Genomic DNA, 18,291 nt, shown 5'->3' with positions numbered 1-18,291 from the left:
ATAGTCTCGTTACTATAATGCTTACAAATAAAAAAGTGATTATGAAACTTGTTAGTACCTATGTAAAATAGTTGTGTTAATTTACTGTTAATAAATTTCTATTTCAAGAGAAATTCGTAATTAGTTTTAATTTTTGCTTTACTTCATAATTTCAAAACAATATCCCTGTAATCCTAATGTTCTGTATACTGATGTAGCCTTTACTGAATTAATTGTATGTACAATTTGTTGAAATGTTTAAAAAAGTAGTATTTGACATATGTGCTTTACATAATTTTTCACAAGCATTAATAAGTTGGTAAATGTATAGTCCATACAAAGTGAGGATAGAGGATATTTAAGCTTACAAAATACTGTAGCAGCGTATATTTCATTACTAGGACCAAAAGTGGCATTTTCCGGCGTGTGGTCAAGTTTCATGTGTGACCAAATTTCAAGTGCGAGGTGAAGCCGAGCATGTGCAGTGGCGGTTCCACAGGGGGGGGGGGCGAAGGGGGCGACAGGCCCCCCTCAGGCATGTACATATACATATATTTTTTTACTATTTGTAATACAGTAGCATACAAATTGCGAAAAATAATTTGTCACATCAACTTTGGACAAAGAAATGGTATAAAACTGCCATGTTGGGGACTTAGTATACACAATTTTTTTCGGAGGGGTACCCCCAAACCCCCCTAGGTCCCCTGGTTTGCCCCCCCTCCTTGTGACTGTTCTAGATCCGCCACTGAGCATGTGAGAGTTATTTTCACTTACAAGGTGAAAATAAAGGACGAGTCCACTGGAGCAAGTGTTGCAAAATGCTTTTGGTACGAGTTATATGAAAGATACTTTTCATGACGCAAAAATACAAACATACAGATTAACATTCCTCAGTAGTATTAAAGTAGTTTTAGGCCACTCTTTATCTTTGAAATCTACTTCACATATGGTTTCATGATAATGGATTTTTTCTGATTAATAACTACTTTCTCACTTACATATTACTTAGCATATTCTGTAATTTGCACCCGTTAGTAAAGTTTCTGTAATCCTCCTCATATCTTTCCCCTGATTTCTCTGGTGGAAGTAGGCCTAAGTGATTAATTACCTCTGAAGCTGTTTTCATCAAATCATCGTGAAAGTTAGATGATATTAGGCAGTTTGAGCTATTTCAAACAAGCACAGTACCAATGAATACACAAACTCATTGACAGTACTAAAACACAGCAAAACAAACGCCTGTTTCTGTCCCTTCACTGAGCTATCCTCAATGGTTTCTGTATACATTTAGATTGTACAACAATGAAAATATAGCTTATTCATGAAAATAAACCTAACAAAACATTAGCGCACGTAGTGGATAAATGGAGAACTAATCGAGAGGTCGAGCGGAAGTAAATTTAGAGAGACGGAAAATGATGAAAACCCCTATTTTCGTGACTATAGTTCGGCCGCTTAGAAAACGACCCCCTCCAGCAGTGGCGGCGATTGGGCTTGAGAGGTGGGGGGGGGGGCGAAATCTTGATTTATTGTTGATATAATTCTATTTTATAATTTTAATAAATATTCCTTATGAAAGTGGGGGGGCAACTGCCCCCCCTGGCCCCCCCTAAACGCCGCCTCTGCCCTCCAGCATTGGTTTAGCATAAGCGCGCAGGTCGTTTTCTAAGCGGCCGAACTATAGTACAAGAGAGTCAGCAAAAGAGTCCTAACAACACCTAACAACAATGTTTACCAACAAAAATAAATAATCTAAAACGAGCATATTACAATATTACAGTAATACAGAACAAAAGGGGCGTAGAACAACTAAGCGGATAAATACCGTTGAGCACAATTTACTACAAAATTAACAACAAAAAGTAGCAGCTAATATGACTATAAAAATAAATATTTAGGGATCGATTAGCTGAATACAAAAATTTAACAAATTCTTTTAATAATATAGATTAGGCTTAGCACCATTGATTTGACTTAAGATATTAACATAAAACAGATTGCTTGTAGGCACGTGTGTAATGTGTATTGGACATTGGCATCACTGCTAAATCGATCAGCTTGCTAGAGCTAGTCCTGGTGTGCGAGTGCGAGTGCGACAAAGACAAATGAGTGCTGCAAAAGTAAGTAAATGCTGCAATTAGCTATTTTGCGTGCTTTAATCAGTCATGAAGGGGAACGCGCAAAGGCCGCGTCCATCAAGGTCAGCGTCAGCGACCAGCCGAGGAGCCGACCACCAACCTGACCCACGATTTGTGGTGTGAAAAGACTCCGCAAGGAAGCCTGCTTTGTCAGGTTGTAAGAAATAGTTATTTTTGTAACTAGTGGGCGAAGTTCGTGTTACAAATATAAGTTATTTCTCCTACAGTTACTATAAATCATATTAACTAATTAGTCTTTCAAACACTGTACAACACGTTTTTAGGTTTGGTTAAATCCAAACTTTAAACGAACAACGAAATGGGAAACGCTGCACCAGCTGATCGTAGGCGTGATATTTTTAAGTGTTGCCAACTTATTTTTAAGCGTGCACGGATTACGGATTAATAAAAGCACGCTGTTTTTTGTTGTTTGGCTAGAATACTGGTGTTCGCCAAAGTTAACATTCTATCTGTACAATCTGTACCATACTTCCTTCTACACTGTAACCTATCCCTTAGTTCGTTAATTGTTTCAGTTTCAGCCGGGTTTTCCTAGACGCGGAAGCGGAGAGCGGAGAGAGGAACGCGGAGAGCGGACTCCACTTGTCTTAGGCAATTTAATGTTACTGTTTTCCTAGAAGCGGAGCGGATCGCGAATGCCATGTTAATTTCAATTCCGCTCTCCGCGTTCCTCTCTCCGCTAGCCGACTCCGCGCCTAGGAAAACCCAGCTTTAGTTATTTAGTAGTGTCGCTAGAGCTCGTTTGTACTGCATAAACGTATGTTAAATGTATCGAATGTAATGTTAAATGTATCTGTTCTATCGTTCTATCTGCTTTATTTAAATCTGTCTGTGCAAGGAAGGAAGCCTAAAGTGAAGTGGAAGTGAGTAAGTAGAGTAGTGAAGTGACTGAAAAAGACTGAAGTGAGGTGATTGGTATTGTCGCTGTCGAATGTCGATGTCGATTCAATTCAATCCAATCTCAATATTCTCAATGTTTACATTATTTCATTTTCACAAAATTGTAAACCGATCATCCAGACTTCTCTAGTAGAAGATTTTAATGTAGCTCAGCAAACAATATACGTACAGCATTCTTTAAAATGGTAAGCAAAATTTTTAACCCAATTAGTAAATTAAGTTTTCACCTGAAGAGTTAACTCCTCTCTTAACCCAAGTAAGTTAGACTTTGTAGGTTAGACTTTTGTTTTGTGGGTTTTTTTAAAGGGGGCCAAACAAACTAGCGATGAGCATAGATATGTCAACCACTATGGGGTAAACTTCCGTATCTGTAACAACCGAATGAAAATATTGATTAAGTTATTCGATTGTTTCATTCTAACTTAGCCTATATAAGGCTGTAAGATTTTCTTACAGGTTAAGTAAGCAAGGTTAAGTAAGGTTGACCTTACTTAACTAACCAAACGATAGGCCTATATCGATCAATATTTTAATTCGGTTGTTTTTGACAACAGATAGGGAAGTCTACCCCACTATGTTCACCATTGATAGTTACATCGGCGTCAACCATCGATGTACCGATAACATAATTGCGAAAATATTATGTTTTTCAGTAAGTTATTTGGTCTGCTCACTGTAAGTACTCTCCAGTAATAGAAAACATTGATATCTCAATACTTGGCCAAAAACATCGGTAAGCTACCATCAATGTAGCCTATAAGTAACTTAAGCTAAAACATTGAACAAAAAAGAATAGAAAAACATCGATATTTTGAAAGCTTCGACTATCAATGCTCATCCCTAGGCGAAAATTGTCCTATTAGGCTACTTAGTTTTGTTTTTGGTGTAAGTTTAGTTTCCAGAAGGTATGTTGTTTTGAGTTTAACATAGAATTTTTCAATATAAGATAGGCCCTAAGTTAATTTGCTCCATGTTTAGCAGCCAAAGACAAAATGAAAATAATGACAAAATGATATCATTTTGTACTATAGTAGTCGTTATGGCGGGATTAAACTAAATAGGTAGTGAATACTGTACTATCCTGTTAAAGGGAACATTCATTATTATCGATGATTTCTTTTCGATATATCGATATTTTATTTTTCTATCCGATATATTGATAATAACAAATTGAAACATATCAGCTGACATGGCTTTATGGGTCAACGATGAAATGATTAGGTTAGTTCATAAGAAGAGGCTAGGCCTCAAAAACAATCCCGGGCTCGTGCCTAGCGTCCTAGGACAAAAAAAAAAAAAAAAAATATTGACACTCCAGTTATTTGTTATATTTACTAGTAAAGCATTAAAGTTAGAAAGGTCTATTTGTAAAGATTTTATAATTAAGTTACATTGTTTACTTTTACAATAATAAAGTTGTACAAACCAACTAACAACGGTAGTTCTCTTTCACTTTTAATTATTGTTTTTAGGCAAATTTGCTAAAGGATGTAACACTTAATGACAGTCAACCGAAGACTTTACTTCTCAAGAAACATATAGAGTATATAGCTGCCTATGGAACTAACAAAGATGAATATGTAAGTAGAGTCGGGACCACGTAAGTTTGCAGTTGGCGGCAGCCAATCACAAGACAAGGCTAGTGTGACGTTGCCACATCACCCTTTGACAACACTAATTAAAACATACTAAGCAATATTTTCAAATCAGCTGGTATTATTAGATTTGGCAACACCGCACGGTTCTCATTGGTTCATTCAAAACCATATGGTAGATAAGCTCCTCCCTCAACTGCAAACTTACGTGGTCCCGACAATAGTAACCTATTACTCGTGTATTAGCCTAACTAATTTTTGGTCAATATATTAATGTAGCCTACCTATAATTTCTTTAGGCTGTTTTATTTTGCCAACACTCATTTTGTGCTTTGATAGCCAGTGCTTTGATAGCCAGTGCCACAATATGACCGGAGACAGCTCAGAATAATAACTTTTCATAACTGTCACAATTTGATGGGCATTAAGTGTATAAACAGCTGTTATCGTTTGTGCTTTGTTACACATTGGCACTAATTGCCTAGCTAGTCTTATATTACCTTTGACTTGTTTGGTAACTAAATACAAACTGGCCATTCTCATGGTGGAAGGAAAATACATAGGTGTGATACCGTAATTTGCTGACGTCACCCAGATTGCTAACAGAAAATCACCTGATTGTAACTACCATATAAGTATATATTTGTTTTAAATTGATTGTTAAAATTGTTTAATTTTATTTCTAATGAGTGAAATGGCGTTTGTAATCTGAGTGACTTCAGCATATGACAGGAGTATTACACCTATGTTTTTTCCTTCCACCATGGGCCATTCTAGCTGTGGGTTTAGTATATCACGTTACTAGCCCGGTAAGTGGTGTTTTACCGTACGAGCATGACAGTTGCCGTTCAATTAGCTGTTTATTTCATCAGCTGACTAAGTGCAAAGTACATAACGTTACTTTTCCGAGTAGGCACGGCAAAGGGCAACTTTCCAGCCTATCAATACGGATGGAAAAGTACCTTGTTTCTGTGTAGTATGATGTAAACATGTTTACAAAACAGCCCTCCTCACGAAAATGGATTCCCAGGTGGCGACCCTACTGTACAGACAAAATATTGAATTTCTTATTGAAAGTAAAGGCTTTCAAGGTTGGTTTGTTTGTAATGGAAACTAATCAAATATCTAAAGCCCAAGGACAATCAGCGCTTTGTGCGAAGTAGGTAAAAGGCCTTGGAGGTTTATTTTACCTGTGCTTCAGTCATTTGAATCTTTGTAAGATTAGATGGGCTGTAATAGTTTGCTGAATGGGTTTACAATTACTACTTTTACCTTTTCAGACCTTACGTGGCTGTTATTGTTCTTGCTATCATCAATTGTGATGGGCCATTTCATTGATAGTGGCTTTGTTTATCATAGGAATACTGCATGACAGAATACCTCCGTATGTCTGGCATGTATTGGGGCCTCACCGCCATGTCCCTCATGAACAGTCTGGCTCAGATGGATCGTCAACAGGCATGTACTAAATTTAATCCCTTTTTTATTAGCGAATTCCCCTATAGGGAAATAGCTATTACCATAGGTGATAGGATCTAGGACCTAAGCCCGGGACCGATTTACTTTTCATTTTGATGTCCCAAGAGTACTTGACAAAAACAATACTTTCTCCATAAACTATGGTAGGTATAGGGGGAGAAAGTAAAAAAAAATGTAAATTAAAATTCCAATGTTATTTTTATGGAAAATAATTAAACTGTATTTGTAGGAAATAAATAATAAATACATTTACCAAATTTGATCAAAACATGTTCATAAACAAGGAACATTTAGCATTAGTAGGGCTCTACCATGTGTTAGGCCCTAACAATACTAATTTTTGAATGTTATTATCCATCATTGGTTTATTTGATTAATTTACTTAGTTGGTTAACATGTTGCCTACCAGCCACCACACTCCTCTGTATGAGGGGTTTTGTGTGACCTGACAGTAAATGTGTTAAGCATAGTTCACATAACTTACCAGTGCATTTGTCTACAGGTGGTTAGTTTTCTCAAGCAATGTGTAGACGACAGTGGTGGCATTAGCGCCAGTGTTGGGCACGATCCTCACCTGCTCTATACTCTCAGTGCTGTTCAGGTCTGTTTGCATTGCCTTTCACCTAGCTAAACTATTTACTTATTTATTGCAGTTTATATATTTTTCTAAGACTCTCTATTTACCTCATATACTCGATAATTCATTGAGCTCGAGTGGGACTAACCCTATAAAGCGTTCTTTAATATTTGTTGCTTCAGTTTCAAAAATATTTGATTGCTATAGGCCTAATTTGATTGTACAGTGTTGGGAAGTCACTGAGTCGCAAAACGCCTGAGTTTCCTCTAGTGTGAAATTTTAACTTACTTAATATGGTCGGGTGTTTTTTTTTTTTGCATATTACAGTACAGTAGAACCACTCATATCCGACCACGACGGAACCAGGCCAAGTTTGAAACGGCAAAAAGTTTCTGCGCACAAACACTCCACAAGCAATACCCGTGAGCATATCTTATGGTCTCCGCGACATCGGTATAATCATCTATCGCGACTACGGCAACAACCACAAACAGAACGAACCTGTCTCGCAGACTCGGTACAGTAATTATCTCCCGAGACCGTGGCGGCACTCGCTTACATATCTTCTAATCTCGGTGACACTGTTAATCGTCTCCACGACCACGGCAACCTCCGCAATTATTGGTCTTTCAGTTAACCAAATGTATATGGTCGTTCGTATATCCTGAGGAGTTAGATATGTCAAGGTTGGATATGAGGGGATCTACAAATATGTCATAGCTTGACTGGTTTCAGATTGCATGTTTGTTGGACTGTGTGGATGTGTTACCGGTAGACAAGTTGGTTAGTTACGTGGTGAGCTTGCAGCAGCCCGACGGTAGCTTTGTTGGAGACAAGTGGGGCGAAGTAGACTCCAGGTTCTCATTCTGTGCTGTCAACTGTCTTTCACTCTTGGTGAGTGCCTTTCAGATTGTTTTTTTTATCCATTTTTAATATCTAAACTATTTGTTAGTTTAAAAATGACTGTTTTCCTAGCAAACCGTTTCTTATCATTATTTGTATTAAACTTTTCCTTTGGAGTAAATTTGAAGTTGGTGGGGTTATAAATTTACCTTTTGTTGATTCAGGGTCGGTTGGATGCCATTGATGTGGAAAAGGCTGTGGAGTTTGTGCTGTCGTGTCGCAACTTTGATGGTGGCTTTGGCTCTCGGCCGGGCTCCGAGAGTCATGCAGGCCTAATCTACTGCTCTGTTGGCTTTCTTTCTATCACCGGTATGTTGAAATTTCTCCTTCAAAATAGCAGAAGAAAATCTTATGGTAGTGTGTTGCAGCTCCCACTAGAGTCTATCTGCTTGGAACATATTTCATTTGTGTAGTATTGTAAAACTTTGGCTCTTCTCTTATGAAATGTTTTGTAAAACCTAATATTATAAGTTATTTTATCTTGAAATTTATGAAAATATAACTATTTGTTAAACAATATGCTGCTACTGGCTGGTTTAGGTGAAATAATCAAATAATTTAAGCTCTACTGTATTTTGTCTTTAAAGGTCATCGCAAGTGTAATTTCGTAAGAGTTAAAAACCCTTGTAAGGGAAAGCTGTTCAAACCCAACCAGGTAACTTTTGTGGATATGCCGAGATTCAAATTGGTACTCCTTGTATTGAAGTACGAGATGCTAACCACTAGACTAGCAACAACTATTAGATGTTACTTTGGTATTTTGCTACTTTTAGGCAAGTTGGAGAGTATTGACGGAGACTTGTTGGGCTGGTGGTTGAGTGAGCGGCAACTACCCTCTGGTGGACTCAATGGACGTCCGGAGAAACTTCCCGATGTGTGCTACTCGTGGTGGGTCCTTGCCTCCCTCACCATGTTGGGACGGCTACACTGGGTACACAAACAGAGTCTACAGCAGTTTATTTTGGCTTGTCAGGTGACGTTTTCGTTGTCGTTAGTCATTTTCCCTTGTGTTTTAATATGTACACACGAGTGTGTTTCTTTTGTCCCAGTTGTACATGATATGGAGGAACAAGTTTTTGAATAAAAAAATCCAAACCTGTTGAATTTGTGAATGTGCTTATAAATTAAACCTCTCACACTGTCTGAGACGCTAGGCTATACACCAAAATTGTACTAGACAATGTAGGTGCCTGTTCTAACCAAATGGATCCAAACAAGCTATGTATGAGGCAGCACAATAGATCTCTGTTTGAAATTAAGACTAAAGAGAGGCTAAATTAATGTAGAGCTTATAGAAAATTATGGAAAAAGTACTTATAATTGTGGTGAGTAGGCTTACATACACATTTAATAATATGATATGGATAATGAGGGTGCCACTTCCATTAATGATGATGATCCTAGGTATGAGGTTATTTGCAAAAAATAGCTAAAAATACATGTTCTATCAGTGTTTTTGAGGGTGGTAGGGTAAAATAACAAATTTCCACTACTAAAGGTACCCCTCCCTTCAAAGTGTACTACTCCCCTCAAATGTTAGGGGAGGAAACTGGGAGGAAAGGTTACTTACCTTAAAAATTAGATTTATATTAATAAATAAACAATATGATATTGTTTATAGGTGTATCGATATGGTCATATCGATACGTTCCCATGTATCTATACAAAATATTTCCCAGTCCTTTTATCAATATCCGTATCGATACGCACATCACTAAATTATACTAATTGAGATTCGCTTAACACGTTCAGTGCGGCAGGCATTCCAACAGGCGCTCGCCAATGGCGGCGAGGCCCAGGCAAAGCCCCGGCGCGGTACCATAACAGCGAACGCAATTGGCATTCAAATATTTCAATCTGACGATTAACAAAAGAGCAGCGGCGATTGTACAACGTTACCCCGAGATTGGACGTAGTTCCCTAAAACACCCAAAGGTAGCAGAACTGCCTGGATCAGTAGTCAGTGGCTTTGTAATATGGCTTGAAGAGAGAAAATTCCTGAAACCAAGACTAAAGCATTGTCAGATGGGATTTTACGGGAACTTGCAGTACCAACCTACACCAAAATAAAGCTCACATTCCCCAGCAATGGCTGAGCTCATACTGAACTAATGTAGTGGGGCTTGCGCAACTACATCAATTGATGTAATCAGTACTGAACGTGTTAAGCTGCAGGTTTGATGTGGCGGGGGTTATTTATGATGCTTGTTTGTAATTTAAAATATCTTATTCAGGACGCCGAGACGGGGGGATTCAGTGATCGGCCAGGTGACATGCCAGATCCATTCCACACATTGTTCGGAGTGGCAGCTCTCAGTTTACTCGGCAACACGGAGTTGGCTCAAGTCAACCCTACGTACTGCATGCCTCAAAGCGTCATAGACAGACTGGGTCTGCGGCCACAACAACTTGTGGTTTAATACCAACATTAACGCAACTCAAATGTAAATCTACTTACTGAAATTCACCACCACTATAAGTGGACTGTGACTTTAAAGTTTTTTCAGTGTTTATTTATTTATGGTCATTGATCATACATATTATATAATCTCACAAACCAGTCGAGCCTATTATATAAAATAACATTTGTATTATTTAGTAAATAAACAAGTATTTGTGATGCGTTTTACCGTTTTACTGATAACAGCTGAAATATTTATATAGAATGTTTACTATATATTTCTTTGTAAACTATTGCAAAATAAATGTATTTACTTGTTTATAGTACAGGATTTTTCCTTCTCTTTAGCAATTAATTGAATTTAACTTAATTACATATTTTATGCAAAAATATATTAAGAATATATATATATATTTTATATTTTTTTTGCCATATTGAATTTAAATTATGTTTTTTCCAACAGTATTTGAGGAATACAACAATGTTAGTCGTTAGTCCTAACATTTTAAAATTAAGTTTGTATGAATGAAATTAACTGCCAGATTTATGCTAAATTGTATTTAAAGTTTGTATAAAATATTGGATTCAATATCAAGCTCTAAAACAGAAGTGCTTACCAGACAAATTTATGATTGAAATTATATGAACTGAAGTCTGTCCATTTCCACAGAGGTAGTTGTGTCGTGTTCGTAGTTAATGTTATGGCCAGCCGCATATTTCTCGTTAACGTTAACTTAATGTATCCGTGTGTGTTAAATCTTATATATACACAAATTTTGGGTATTTTGTCGACGTCATCATGTTTAAATAATTTTATGTTAGACAACAAGGGCCTGAAATGAAAGATTAGTTTGAAACTAGTCGCCCGAGACGATTGACGACGTAAACCTATTTTGTATGCTTATTCTTAACAATAATTTGAACATTCTGTAGTTTGATGCAGAAAAACATCTTTTGTCATGTAGGCCTAGATTATTTAGTTTCGTGTAGGGTAGGGTACTGACAGCACTCATTTCAACGATGATTTGAATTTATTTTCCCTACTTTTGTTATGATTCAATGAATATGGTAGTGAATAAAAGGTCTTAGACACTTTTAGTTGTGCAGGCATCTAATAGTCAAAAATCAAATCACGTGTAGTTATTATTTACAGTAGCCTGAGCTGTAGATGGGTACTAGTCAATTCTGTGTATAGTCAATGGTATTATACCATAAATAAAACCATTAAATATTGGATACTGAAGTAGACGTTCCATCTATATGGACCAGATGTAGCCAATATTTTGTTAAATAAGAACGTAGTTGTGTGAGCCAGTCAGTCACAGGTGACTAAAACTATTTTCTACCTTATTTTTTGTTGCTGGCCAAGTTGATGGGTCATAACAGTTGCTAAAGCTCACAATAAGTCATTGAACGCCGCTAGTCAATCGGTGCTAGTTTGAATTGATAGAAAAGGTTTTGTTTTCGACATAAATCAGTAATTTAGATCAGCACAAAACTGGCTACAAATTTAACATGGGGATATATTGTCTAGTTAGTTGTATTCATAGTCAAAGATAAAACATACTCCCTTGGTAGATTTTCATTCTTATGGAACAGCTGAAGCCAATCTTATTGTTAATTCTGTACGCACTGTAGAGGTCGTGTTTTATTTCCAATTTGTTTCTTGTTATTTTAGTCATTTAAAACTTTGTTAAGCCAAATAAAATTATCTAATCATAAATAATAACTGGTCGCCTTGTTATATAACCAAACAGTAGAGCACAAATCATCTAAATAACCCTAAAATAATATAAATAAAATTTCTTCTACACCAGTGATATCAGTGTTGAAGTACATGAACTAGACACGAAGAACAATCTTCCAAATTTAATGAAAAGTCTACTTGCGTTGCTCAGTCAATGACTATACCAACATGGGGACTCAAAAACAACTTAGGCTGTGGTTTCCTAGACGCGTTTTTTATCCATATCTTTATTTATCCACATTTTTTATCCAGGTCCCAAAACGCAGCTGCCGAGAGTGGTTTCCTAGACTGCGTACAATACACATGGTTGGTGCGTAACATAAGTTCATGGGAGAGATTACTAGTGGCTACTATGATGTTATACGATGATTTAGATAATGAAATGGATATTTTGGCATTAAGAGCTTTGAAGAAGCGTAAGCAGTGAAAAGTACATGTTAGGAACTGTACGTGGTCCTCTCACATCTTTTAACTGTAGTGTTAAAGCAAACATGTCAATTTAAAATGAAAACAATAAATCTTAATTTACCTTGTCAAACTTTGCTTTTACTGTTATTATATTTACCTATTCGGGATTTACCGAATCGATGAAAATACCTTTTACAAGTATAACTGCAATAATAATTTTATACTTTTACGCCAACTCCGTAAGAAGTTTGGGTACTATGGTACTATGCTAGTAATTAATATATAGTTATTACTAAGATGTTCAGGAGTTCTTAAAATAATTATGGGGGCACTTATATTTGGGAGTTGGTTGTGCTGACTTAAAAAGAATATTTGTCAGTATTAGGTTTATTTATTTATTTATACAGTAACAACAATAAGAAAATATGTGAGGACAAATTAATTGTAGGGAACATTTAGAGGATTAAATATTAAAATCACACATTATGGGGAAATTAACACACATAACGAATGATATGAAATATAATACTATAAAATTTTAATTGTATGAACAAAGTATTTCCATAATATGTCATTAGAAGAGACAAATTCAATCAATTTTTTCGTCGTTGGAGAATTTTGCCTTCTGTACAACATTTACTTCCGAATCCATTGTACAAGACATGTCTAAAACGCAGCGTAACTCAGATTCGAGTGCTCTGAGAGCAGTCGGTCAAATACGCAGCTATTGGACGCGTATTAGATGACCGCGCATTAGATACACAGCCTAGGAAACCGCTTACACAAAACTACATAAGACAAGTGTTCTGCGTCTTAGATGCGCACACGCAGCGCATCTATTACGCGTCTAGGAAACCACAGCCTTTAAGATAAAAAGAAAATAACCAAGTCAAAACGAAAACGTATATTTACAAACTATTGTACAGACACAATCACTTACTATTAAATAAACCTATGTACAAAGAACTGATTTTGCTTTCTTTTAATATCCTTTTTTTCCACGAAACCTTGTGCGATTGTCAAGCTGGAAAATAAAAAGAATAATCATTAAAATGCACATATTTTTATTAGCAACACATATTGTTATAGGCCTACTGCCATTCGTAAAATTTAGGCGGTTTGAGAAGAAGTTCCCCCACTACTTAAAAAAAAATCAATGTACCATGCTGCAGCTGATTGACATTTTGGCAAACCACAGCTGTTGAATATATTGTTTTAAAGGTATGATCAGGTGGAGGTGATAGACTTCTTATCCCAAACTGCCTAAATTTTGTGAACAAAGTATACGGTAGGTGTTTAAGTTTACTAATTATTTAAAGAAAAGAGTATTAAAAGTGTTAGCCTATGAAAAAAAAACATGATAATCATTATGACTAAAAATAATTTAGGGGTAGTTTTTATTTTGATGGTATGTAAAAGTTTTACGTTAAAAAATATATCTCGGTAACAAAAAACACTCCAGAAATGAAAAATACAAGTCATAAGATACCCTTCCACTTATTTTATAAAAAAAAAATAAATAAAAACTCAACTTAAATACTTTCTTATTAAATGGCGACCATACAAAGTAGGACGTTAATCCACACCAGGGAGTATCGCATCCACAGTGCATGCCTATAAATATCCACAATTCGTGACCTCCTAGTTGCTGGATTACAAGACGACGCCACCCGTCCCATAACTCTCAGAGCTATATCAGCAACTCTAAAATGAGGTATTTTAATTTGTTTTTACTGTCGAATTTAGTTTTGCAACTAACAGAGAGTGGTAAAATGGGTGTTAGTTATTACTGTGACATAGGCCTAGCCCAAGCTTGGAACATAATCAGAAGTCGATGGTGAATTCTTAAACAAAAGTTCATACTGTTCTTTTAACCCTGACAGTGTGTTTTTAATGCTCCAATAATAATATTGTTTTAAGGTTCTCTGTTAATATGAACTTAAACAATACATTCTTACCATTGATCTCTTGCACTCAAAGAATAAGGTTTGGAGAGCAAAACATTCTTGCGGCACTCGAGGGTCTTTTGATTCCAAACATTCCCTTGGAGTTTTCTTTCTCTAAAAAGGTCATAATATTTCTCTTAAAAGACTTCAAGTTGGAAAAAACTGTTAACGGAACTTGCTACTTATGAGGGCTGTCCGTAAATTAAGGACTCCAATGGCCTCTAGTCTGGGCCAATCCAGTTAGTTAGCAAGCACCGTGTTCTTTACTTCCCTCACCACTATATTCTAGCCAGTCCAGACGTTAGTAGTAGCCAATGACGATGCAAGGGAAAATTTACAATCTTGCCAAGGAGGTATAGTATTGTGAGATTAGTATTCTAGGGTCGAAGGAGTCTACTGGTATTTCAGTCCACCAGTTACCAGGTGTGATTTTGTTACTCCTGGTGTTGGCAAGGGTTAAATTAGAACTAGCATTGACTATATAGTCAGGAACTAGCTTGGTACCTATCCTAGTTAAAGGATTTTCTTACAGGATTAACTTTATCAATTTGTTTTGTATTTTTGGTTTCTAACCCCATAAGACAAATTTTGAATTGTGTTTTAGTAAGCTACTTTTAGCTAACTCATAGGTTGTTGCTAAAAGTGCTTTGATAGAGACATTTTAACAATGTTCTTCTGTGTTTAAATTTACAGTAGGTCTAACTCATTTGACCTAATGCAAGAATTTTATGCTAGGCTATTCAGCTGATTGCATGTCTATTGTAATAAAATATTGTGGGGGCTAAGAATGGGGTCTGTTGAAGGGAGATTGTAAGTATGTTATCAGTTACATTTATTCTTGTTTTATCATTGTTTTGCTTGTAATATTATTGTTGGTTTTGTATGATCTATTAAGCTCCACTTAGTTTATTATATGTTATGCAATGAGATGAAATGGTGTTGGCCGTTGATAAATAAATTCCAAAGCTTTGACTGTAAGTTAATGCCTGGTACTGATCGGCTTTGCCAAGTAGAGTTGCACAAAGCACGTAAGACAAATTTGAACTCATTCGTTGAAACAAATTTTTTTAATGTTTTGGTGTTGTTTTTACGTAGCCTATTAGGCTAGATGATTATATTTACCTTAAATTGAAACAACGTCCACATTAACCAACTTTGGTACAAGCTCATTCACAAAAAAAAAGGAAACTGTAAAAAACTTACATCTTTACAACATTCAGATTCCAAAAGGCACATCTTCAGATCTGCCCTAACACCAGCACAAGATGATTGGTCGGCTAACTCAGCAGACTCATCATATTTCATTCCCATCTTCACAATACGGTTTCTTCAACTGAAAAAATCAAATAAAAAATAAACTTAGGCCTCTTTCAAATCTTAAGGCCTAAGTGATAATAGGTCTTGCTAAAAAATAGTTTGATCGGACATAGTCTCGATATAGCTTGCTGCTTTTGGAAATCTTCCCAGCCGAAAACATTGACAGGCAACAAAAGTCCAGTTTAAGTTACTAAACGGCTAAAACTTAGTAGACCATGACATATTAGGCCTCCCCCCGGGAGGTAGAATTAACTGTTCTATAGGCATAGGTAACCTGTAGAGGAGAGTGGAAATGAAATGAGCCCAATGACCTAACTTACACCACCGTATGCTATAAGCTGGCATAGAGCTTAGCAAGGGGGCTATCCACGTCACTAAATAGCCTATCTCGATTTCAAGCTAGGTTCGGAAAAGGTTACTTATCTTTGGCTGCACTATAGTTTAGGCCTACATCCTACACTCATTTGGATGAATAGGTCGATTGATGATTTCATTCGATATATCAAGTTTGGTTGGTTAGGTTAAAACCTAGCCAAACTAACCGAATGAAATACCTTACGGTAATCGATATAGGTATCGAAGAATCTATGTATTGATATTTTTCATTCAAATGAGTGTAGGAGGATGTAAACTAAAGAGCAGCCTTATCTTTGCTGCAGCCTATCTTATAAAGTTCGCGGTACTTATGTATTATACGGAGGCCACTTATTTTACAGCGCGCTGCGGCGGTTAGGTTAGGTTGGGTTATCATAAGTTTTTATGACTCATCTCGTATAGTTCGATTCATAACGAAACTAGGAAAGTTCTACAAACATATTTATGATAACCCAACTTAACCCAACCGCCGCAGCGCGCTGTAAAATAAGTGGCCTCCGTATAATACGTAAGTACCAAGTTTGCTATTAATATTTTACCAACATTAGTGAGCACACATACTACATTTTACTTACATTATTTTACTACATCAGAGTAATGCAATGGTTTTGCATCTGAGCTAAGGTCTAACCTAAAAAAGGTGGGAAGAAAGATTGTGTGGACCCAGGCAATGGAAGAAAAAAGCTTTAGAAATTAGACTATTTTATTTATAACAAAACAGATTCAACATATTTTAGTTAAACATTCTGAAGAAGGAAAGGGAATGATTTCCTAGACGAAAAAAATAATCAATAGACAAATAATCAAAAAACAATCAACTAAGCCTATTTAGAGTTTATATATCACTAATTAATATATTATATAGGTATGGTAAATTACTTACTGTACACGTAATCAAAGTTTTAAAGATTGAATGTTAATTTTATTGAAAATTAAATGTTTATTAAGATCGAAATTTTAGGTTGAGGTTAGGTAACAGCGACAGCTGAAGCTGACTGCTGACTCTGAGTACTCTGACTTGACTAATGACTACTGAACTGAGAAGAGAACTGACTGACGCTGACTACTGACTACTGGACTGACTAGTGAGAGTGACTGCTGAAGCTGAACCCACTGTGGGTTGTGGGTGAGTCCAGTCCAGTCCAGTCCTAGGAGGATAATGTTTGATCCTTCTAGGTCCAGTCCAGTTCTTGCAAGGTTCACGGGACGCTCCGTGCCCGTGATGCACAATTCGGGTCCGCGGAATTGGCTAACTCTGGAACTCACTAACCCCATGTTAAATGCCCTATCTTCAAATTTGGTCGATGAGAGGAACTCGCTAACTTGTTCGGTTTCGGAATTGGCTAACTCCGGAACCCGCTAACCCGCTCTAGAGCCGGGTTAGCGAATTCCGTCCTCGTACGGAAGTCGCTAACTCGGTCCCTCGGCGGAACTCGCTAACTCCCAATCAGAAGCCTCGCGGGCCGTCCAATGGGAGCCAAGCACGAATATTTTTGGCCAGTGTTGCCGAAAGTGTAGTACCTATATCGTATCGGCACCATAATGTCGTATCCTACGCTTAATTAGGAGTAAGAGCAACGTAGTCGATAAAATAAATATATTTTGAAGTATGTTTAACTACAGAGAAGTTCTTATGATTATTAGGGTGGAAAATGCATTATAGTCTTACCATAGACTAACCAACACAAGTAAATTTTACATCCCATTGTAAACTTTGAAGCTCGTTTTTCGTGTCTAGTTCATGTCCGGTGACACTGATCGCTAGTGTCGACAAAATTGTGTTTCTATTATTTTATAGTTAACTTCATGATTTGTTCCTTACTGTTTGGTTATATAACTAGGGGACGTGTTATTAGTTGTGATTAGAACGTTTTATTTGGTTAAACGAGGTTTTAAATTACTGAAAACAAGAAAAAATTGTAAACCAAACACGACCTCTAAAGACAATACACCGGACAGAACTAACAATACAACTGTCTTCAGATCATCCGTAAGGATGAGAAATGTACTAATATAAGGGAGTATGTTTTATATGTGGGTTTCTTACTTAAATAGTAGCTTATTGGTATGAAAAAGATAAAAATGCACATTTAATTTGGATCTATTACATGTTATGAAATATCTATTTTCGTAGTCCGCCATTTGTTTCTTTTATTCGAATAAATACAATTTTGTGAACTTCTGCAAATAAAATTTTTGAGTTCGTATTTTATATACTGGGCTTGTAGTAACCTTAAATCATAAATCATAATAAAATTTACACGTTAAACGTCATTACAGAATTACATTGTAGTGGTTATGTATTTTTAAATAGAGCTATTGAATTTAAATAAATATTTATCAATACATTATAAAGTGGTAGGCCTAATGTATTCATGGATTGCATTAAAAGTTAGTCTATGCATAAATACAACTTGTAAATTTCTTTTATCGTAGGCTATTAGTGTAGAACCCGGGTCATCCTCTTAATTTTGTTGAATTAATATTAATTTTATGTCTTTC

The 18,291-nt window shown here is 36.3% G+C and overlaps 2 protein-coding genes across 2 annotated transcripts; one reads left to right on the top strand and one right to left on the bottom strand.

The window, feature by feature from the left end:
* The first annotated feature begins 3,125 nt into the window (after positions 1-3,125).
* Positions 3,126-10,319, top strand: LOC128991850 (geranylgeranyl transferase type-2 subunit beta-like). Its single transcript, XM_054415070.1, has 8 exons — positions 3,126-3,226; positions 4,514-4,621; positions 5,996-6,094; positions 6,618-6,716; positions 7,428-7,586; positions 7,760-7,904; positions 8,369-8,568; positions 9,830-10,319. Exons 1-8 carry the CDS (start codon positions 3,224-3,226, stop codon positions 10,013-10,015), a joined length of 999 nt encoding a protein of 332 aa, XP_054271045.1. The 5' UTR covers positions 3,126-3,223; the 3' UTR covers positions 10,016-10,319.
* Positions 10,320-13,040: 2,721 nt separating this feature from the next.
* LOC128993580 (cytochrome c oxidase assembly factor 5-like) lies at positions 13,041-16,780 on the bottom strand. Its single transcript, XM_054417560.1, has 4 exons — positions 16,673-16,780; positions 15,301-15,430; positions 14,110-14,211; positions 13,041-13,175 (listed from the first exon to the last, which is right to left on the bottom strand). The coding sequence occupies exons 2-4, from the start codon at positions 15,406-15,408 to the stop codon at positions 13,134-13,136; spliced, it is 252 nt and encodes an 83-aa protein (XP_054273535.1). The 5' UTR covers positions 15,409-15,430; positions 16,673-16,780; the 3' UTR covers positions 13,041-13,133.
* Between the last annotated feature and the right edge of the window lie 1,511 nt (positions 16,781-18,291).

The sequence above is a fragment of the Macrosteles quadrilineatus genome, unplaced genomic scaffold (assembly GCF_028750875.1).
Source record: "Macrosteles quadrilineatus isolate MER2022 unplaced genomic scaffold, UCM_ALF_1.0 Scaffold_4__1_contigs__length_99947679, whole genome shotgun sequence".
Taxonomy (NCBI): Eukaryota; Metazoa; Arthropoda; class Insecta; order Hemiptera; family Cicadellidae; genus Macrosteles; species Macrosteles quadrilineatus.
Note: the sequence above shows the minus strand (reverse complement) of the source record. Positions and strands in the feature narration are given on the sequence as shown.

Coding starts and splice junctions, on each gene's coding strand:
- LOC128991850 (XM_054415070.1), top strand. Junction 6,095..6,617: donor CTCAGATGGATCGTCAACAG/GCATGTACTAAA, acceptor ATTTGTCTACAG/GTGGTTAGTTTTCTCAAGCA. Junction 7,905..8,368: donor TGGCTTTCTTTCTATCACCG/GTATGTTGAAAT, acceptor TGCTACTTTTAG/GCAAGTTGGAGAGTATTGAC.
- LOC128993580 (XM_054417560.1), bottom strand. CDS start 15,408: ATGGGAATGAAATATGATGAGTCTGCTGAGTTAGCCGACCAATCATCT. Junction 14,212..15,300: donor AATCTGAATGTTGTAAAGAT/GTAAGTTTTTTA, acceptor TGACCTTTTTAG/AGAAAGAAAACTCCAAGGGA. Junction 13,176..14,109: donor TTGAGTGCAAGAGATCAATG/GTAAGAATGTAT, acceptor TTTATTTTCCAG/CTTGACAATCGCACAAGGTT.